The sequence below is a fragment of the Gracilinanus agilis genome, unplaced genomic scaffold (genome assembly GCF_016433145.1).
Source record: "Gracilinanus agilis isolate LMUSP501 unplaced genomic scaffold, AgileGrace unplaced_scaffold50148, whole genome shotgun sequence".
Lineage (NCBI taxonomy): Eukaryota > Metazoa > Chordata > Mammalia > Didelphimorphia > Didelphidae > Gracilinanus > Gracilinanus agilis.
The window spans coordinates 1-7,214 of NW_025384853.1; the positions used below are offsets into that span (position 1 = coordinate 1).

Here is a 7,214-nt window from a genome sequence, read left to right on the forward strand (position 1 = left end):
AATATGAAATTACAATTTCTATATGATATATTGTAATTTGTATATATTATGTAACATATTGTAACATAATATAGGACATAATTTATATAATAGATTGTAACTTATACATAATGTATACCATGTTGTATTTTATATATAATATGTTATTCCGTTATGTGCTCACTGGATGTAGACATATTTAACTGTTTGAAGCAGCTGGATGATGAAGGAGATTGAGCACTGGGAACATCCGAGTTCAAAACCAGCCTCAGACATTCGCTAGCTGTGCCTCAGAGAAAAGTTTTGCTTTTAACTTCTGTTTGCCTTAGTTTCCTCATCTATAAAATGAGGATACTAATAGCACTTAACTCCCAAGGAGGGTGTGAGGACCAAATTGAAAAATCCATGTAAAGTGCTTTGCAAACGTCAGAGTGCTATATAAATGCTGGCTATTCTTATTATTTCTGATCATTGATGATTAGTTATCATTAATGGTTAGTAACCTTAGTTATCATCGTTGATGTTTAAATAGTTCTAATTCTTCGGCGATCTCCAAGAGTATTAAAAAGCCCGGGGGGTGACTTTTTCTCTTTTTGTTCCAGGCTGGGGCTTGAAAGAGGTGCCACCGCCAAAGAGGCCTTTGAGGTTATCGTCTCCTTGTTGGAAGAGCACGGGCAAGGTGGAAACTACTATGAAGATGGGGACTCGTGCCACACTTTCCAAAGCGCGTATCTGATCGTAGATCGAGAAGAAGCCTGGGTGCTGGAGACCATCGGGAAATACTGGGCAGCTGAAAAAATCACAGGTTGGTGAGTTTGGTTGCTGGGAGCTGATGAGCGGGAGGAAGAAGATGGTGCAGCTGGTGGCCTCCTGATACCTGGAAGGCTTTGCTTCCTCTCTTTGCACCCACTTATTTCTTCTACTTCACCCTCCATCACCTGCCCAGGTCTCTGCTTCTTCATCAGATTGATGATGTACTTGGAGCCATGGTGCAGCAGGCTTGCTTCATAGGAGATACAACTTGCTTGGGCTTTTATTCTCTGGAGGTCTTTGGTCTTTGGTTCTCAACACCCCCACCCCCACCCCCACTAGGTCCCCAAATTAAACAAGGGAAGTAGTGGCACCAGTATCACTTCATCCAGTTAGATGAACAATCTTGAAAGAGATGGTGCTCGCCTAATTCTGTGATGTTATAGTATGGGACCTCTTCCTTTGAGTTGGTGATCTGTGATATGGGAATGAATAGTTTGTTCAGATTTAGAAAATTTATGGGAGACCAGGGCTCTACTGTGTTGTGTCCAAGAGAAAAAAGAGAAGGATAAGCTTGGTGAAATCTATTCTTTTTTTCTGGATATGCTTGATTCCAGCCTGAGGACAGAGAGCCTTTACAGGGTTCCAGCTAGCTAGAAAGAAAAGCAGATTTGGTGAAACTCCAACCAAATGCCACATTTGGTCCCCAGGATTTCCTGTTTTAATTCTCCACACCTCTAGGACTGATCTAGACTGCAAAAAAGGGGTGTTAGATTAATTCATGTCCTGTTAGTTCTAAGCCTTTATCCTCAGCATGGTGCCCAGGGCCCTCAGAGAATCTGGAATGGAAGCCTGGCTTGCTTCCGATTATCCCCACTGATATATGTGCCTGAGACAATAACATCGTAAGACTTTTTTTTTTTGTTTTAGAATCAGGTCAATATAAGAGAGTGTTTTTTGGGGACTAGAATTTTATTGGAGTACAAAAAAACCCACCACACAACTAAAGAGCATCAATCAATAATAAAACAGTAATATCTACTCATCCTAATGAATTTTCAGTCTTCCTCAACCCTCAAGCATTTATTTTTATCCTTAAATAAAGTTATATTGATATCTTTTCTTATTATATCATCTACATTTCCCAATGTATACCTTCCCTTGCCAACTAGTATAAGAACAAAAAAGAGCGGGGAGAGACAAATCCAACAATTCAACAAAATTAACTGACGGAGAAAAAAGCTGGCATTATCTGTAATGTTACACTCTCATAGATCTCCACCCCAGCAGTGCAGCCAAGGTGGGTCTCTCCTCTTATCAGTTTGGGCCCAAGCTTGGCCTTTCTTATTTCACAGTGTTCTGTTTTTATTGTTGGGTTATTGGGTTTTTTTTTCCATTTCTCTTGTTGTAATCATTGTATATCTGATTTTGGGGGTTCTGCGAACCACTTTGTGTCAGTTTCACTATCTTCCTAGGCTTCTCTGGAGTTACCACATTCATCATTTTTTTACAGCACAGAATGTAATATTCTGTTGCATTCATGTATCACAACTTGCTTAACCTTTCCTTCAATTAACAGAAATCTTCTTTCTAACAAATATTATCTGCCATAGAATCAGGCCCACAGACAAAGTGCCGGAAGGGACTACTGGCCATCTAGTGAAATCCTATCATTTTCCATATGAGGAAACTGAGGACCAGGGAAATTAAACAACTTTTTCAAAGTCATCATCAGAAGCAGGATTCGAACCCCAGTGCTCAGGCTCCATCAAAGTCATGGTGGTCAGTTGTGTCTGACTCATTTAGGTTTTCTTGGCAAAGATACTAGAGTTGTTTGCCATTTTCTTCTTCAGATCATTTTACAGATGAAACTGAGGCACATTTTACAGATGAAACTGAGGCACATAGGAGGATGAGTCTTCCTGATTCCAAGGCCAGTGCTACATCCATCACACCATCCAGCTACCTGAAATCATTACTCTTTCTATTGTACCACTCTTCTGCCTTCTTCCCCACCTCCAAGCACCAAGTCGACAAAGACAAAGTTTATATTGTGTGTGTGTGTTTATTGTGTTTAATCAGATAAGTACATATATATGTAGAGACAGGAGAGAGAATCAACAAGTAAGGAATATTTAAAAATTAAAAAAAAAAAGAATTAACAAGTAAAGGAATCAAGAAAGACTTCCTTTAGGAGGTGACACCTCTGTTTAGCCTTGAAGGAAGATTTCTTTTTTATTTTATTTCAAAGGCAAACAGGGTTAAGTGGCTTGCCCAGGATTATACAGATAGGAAGTGTTTAAGACCAGATTTGAATTTAGGTCTTCCTGACTCCAGGTCCAGGGCTTTAGCCACCATACCACCATGCTCCTCTTGTAGGAAGACTTCCAAGAGGTTTCCCAGCCTGGTGTGCTATAGTTTCTAAAAAAGCTTTTTGTTAAAAGATCCTCTTAAGACCAAGTCAGATGGGGCTGGGGATGTTAGTTCTCTACTGTAATTGCATGATATTTATGTAGAACTCTGTGATGAATGACTATTCCAGAAGCTTATTTTCTTTTTTCTTTTTTTTTTTAAACCCTTAACTTCTGTATATTGGCTCCTAGGTGGAAGAGTGGTAAGGGTAGGCAATGGGGGTCAACTGACTTGCCCAGGGTCACACAGCTGGGAAGTGTCTCAGGCCGGATTTGAACCCAGGACCCCCCGTCTCTAGGTCTGACTCTCAATCCACTGAGCTACCCAGCTGCCCCCCCAGAAGCTTATTTTCAATGGAACACAATAGAATCCATCTCTTGTCCTCCTCCATAAATCTGTTTTTTTAATTTCAAGAAACACTGACATTTTTAAAGTTCTGCAGCTGCTGCTTTTACTGGGTGATTGCAGAAAGTCTGATTACAGATTCAAGTCCCCCAGCAGCTAAACGTACACTAAAAAATGGCCTTTGTGAATCAGCCTAATTAAGACAGAAAAATCCAAGGACTTGTTCATGGGTTGGGACTTTCTCGTGATCATGAATTGTAGGAAAATCATTTGGGCAAGCCAGATAGATAGATAGAGATGTATGTGTGTTTGTATATAAAATATAATTTTATGATTATTTATTCTATGTACGTATACATTTCAAATTTCATCTTCTACTTCCCTTTACAATGCTAAAAGGCAGGGAGTCTCACTCTTGTGAGCAGTTAGTTTTCTTGGGAGATGAGAGCAGGGAAACCCAAAGGAGAAGGAGGATCCTTCTCAGCAGGGGCCCCTGATTCTTGTCTTTCATCATCAGGCAATAGACTGTTTTATTGTAGCCAATGATTTTAGGTTTTTCCTCATCTACTATTCTGTGTGGGCTGCAAAGGGGATCATCCCTACTCCCACCAAAGTTTTGGGCTAACTGTTGTCTCTCCTGCGGTGGCCTTTTCAATATTTTGACCCAGAGAATGGTTTTTTGACCCATTTCATGTATTTTTTCATTTCGAGGGGCAGAGATGGGCTCATAAGTCTGTTCTCTGTTCTCCCTTCTTGATGGAAGTTAGGATAACTTTCTGTCTAGAGTCATTCACAGGGCAGGAAATCCAGGGTCTGGGCAGAACTTGGTGCTGATTTCCCTGGTCTACATTTTTTTTTCTTATAGAAGGGACTTTCAGATCCTGCGTCATGGTGTACTGTGTAGAGTATACACTCCATGATTTAAAAAAAATAACTTTTAAAATGAACTGCTCTTATTAATACGGATGAGAAAGAACTCAGCAAAGTAAATAGGCAGTTGGTTTAGAGGCAACGATGCCCATTTCAAATCCTACCACTAGTACGTAGCAGCTGTTGTAACTGGCAAATCAGTTTCCCCCACTTCAGGCAACTGTCCAAGACCCTCAGCTGTGGATCCCTATACATTCTTATTTCTTAGACCCTTTTCTATCTTAGAATCAGTACTGTGTATTGTTTTTTTTTAAACCCTTAACATCTATGTATTGGCTCCTTGGTGGAAGAGTGGTAAGGGTGGGCCATGGGGGTCAAGTGACTTGCCCAGGGTCACACAGCTGGGAAGTGTCTGAGGCCGGATTTGAACCCAGGACCTCCCATCTCCAGGCCTGACTCTCAATCCACTGAGCTACCCAGCTGCCCTGTGTATTGGTTTTAAGGCTGAAGAGTGGTAAGGGCTAGGCAGTGGGGGTTAAGTGACTTGCCCAGGGTCTCACAGCTAGGAAGTGTCTGAATCTAGATTTGAAACAGGACCTCCCATGTCCAGGCCTGGCTGTTTATCTACTGATCCACCTAGCTGCCTGCCTATATACATTGTTAAATATAAGTGGGTACAAGTTGGATAAAATGATAGCAAAAAGATACTTAGAACCAGTGTGGTATGATGGAAAATGTATTGGTTCTAGGGTCAGAAGTTCTGAGTTCAGATCTCGTGTCTTCTGTTTTACTCACTTTGTGACCATGGGCAAGTCCCTACGTCTTTTGAGGGTTTTCTCCTCTGTAAAATGGACAAAATGCCCTTAGAGGTCTCTTCTAGCTCTTATGTCCTAGATTTAAATCCCACCTTTACCGCTTAGAGTTTGTGTAACACTGGACGAATAAATCGCTCAGCATCCTAGGCGTGGGATCATTCTGGCTCATTAATCCTTTGCTTGATCTTTTACCATCATTTTGTGTGTGTGTGTGTGTGTGTGTGTGTGTGTGTGTGTGTGTGTGTGGCTTCCTTCCGTGTTAACCTCCTAAATGCCAGTGACAGCCAAGCATCTCTTTTGGAAAGGATTTTCAACCATTTTGGAGGTAATAAATGCGTCGCTGTCCTTCAGCCAGATGGCGGAGGCACCTCACACATTTTCCGTTAATTGCACATTTAAGCTCAGTTAAGCATTATCCATTCCCTCCATCACGCTCTTTGGTTAGGGTTGGCTAGTTATCCTGTTGTCTTGGTTAATGGAGGATCTCATCAGAAAGACAGCGAGGTGGGGTCTGTTTTCATATGCACCCAATTGAACACGTTCTAGTTTTACTTTCTTCCCATCATTAAGCACCAGCACGAGAGGGCGATGGGAATTCTCGGGTCCTAACGGCTCCCTCCGAGGTGTGTTTTGAACTAACCCAGACTTTGTTCTTTCTGCAGAGGGACTGAGGTGCATCTGCAACCAGCTTTCCCTCTCCACCAAGATCGATGCAGAGCATGCTGAGCTCAGGAGTTATGCAGAAGGCCAAGGCTGGTGGACTACAGACCAAGAGTTCAATTTCTCCCAAGTCTTTTCTCAAGCAGATGACCACGTCGGCTGCTGTTCGGCCAAAGACAGCCTAGAAAAACACGAGGGCAAGTAAAAGCCCTCTTTTTGCATCTCTTTCTCATTTTTTAGTCTCTTTGGCTTCCCCTGGGCAACACACCAGGAAGTGAGCGTCCTCTGGGCTCTTGGTTTCCTCCAAGATGCAGCTTGAATCCCACTTTATTCACTAGACCTTTCCCAGCTCCGTACTCTTCTCTTTTCTTCAAAATTAGCTTCTATTTACACTGTATGTGTCTTGTTCTGTGTTTACAGAGCGAGGAGCTTGAGGATGGGAACAGGGCTTTGCTTTTCTCTCAGGGCTTAGCACAGTGCCTGGCTGTGCTAGAAACTGCTTAATAAATGCTTTTTGCCCGAATCACTGGCCAAATGCCTACAAAGAAGCAGGCAGAAATGGACACTAAGTAGGGAACTTCTGGCTGAAGTTGACATGGGAAAAACCATCAACTGTGCTTCTGTTTACATTTCTTTTTTCTTTTTCTTTTTTTTTTAAACAATACTGTGTATTGGCTCCAAGGCAGAAGAGTGGTAAGGGTAGGCAATGGGGGTCAAGTGACTTGCCCAGGGTCACACAGCTGGGAAGTGTCTGAGGCCAAATTGGAACCCAGGATCTCCCATCTCTAGGCCTCAATCCACTCAATCCCCTGAGCTACCCAGCTGCCCCCTTCTGTTTACATTTCTATTGACAAACGCTTCCACTTTCTATTATCCTCCAAACTGCTGACCTAGATATTTAGAATCCATTTGTCCCAAGATTTGAAGTCGAGAAAGACATTGGAGATCATCATTTTCAATCTTCTCCTCTCTAATTTCACAAATGAAGAAACTGAGGCTTGGAATGGCTAGGCAATTTGCGAGCACTTCAGCTTGAAATCAGGTCTCATGACTATAAGGCATTCACCTTTCCACTGTTTCCACTGTTTCATATCAGGAAGAATTATGATGAAAGCTAGACAATCAAGGTGGAATGAGTCCTGGCTTGGGAATTAGAGGACCTGGGTTCCAGTCCTGCCTTTGCTACTCAGTATACCTATAGGGCCCTGGTCAAGTCGGTCTCCACTTTTTCATATATAAAATAAGGGGGTTGGACTACTAAATGGCTTCTAAAGCCCCTTCCAGCTCTAAACCTATGTTCTAATAAAATTTTATTGGGTCTGACAATAGTTTTGGGACTCTACAGCCAATGCTCTTTACACTATATGCTGAAAGCCCTAGTAG

The 7,214-nt window shown here is 42.0% G+C and overlaps 1 protein-coding gene across 1 annotated transcript; it reads left to right on the top strand.

The window, feature by feature from the left end:
* Positions 1 to 581: 581 nt before the first annotated feature.
* On the top strand, positions 582 to 6,036 carry LOC123255693 (secernin-1-like; the record flags this gene model as incomplete). The annotated part of the gene is made up of 2 exons (XM_044684446.1): positions 582 to 784; positions 5,834 to 6,036. Coding segments are annotated over 2 exons (406 nt in total), but the record flags the coding sequence as incomplete, so codon positions are not given.
* Between the last annotated feature and the right edge of the window lie 1,178 nt (positions 6,037 to 7,214).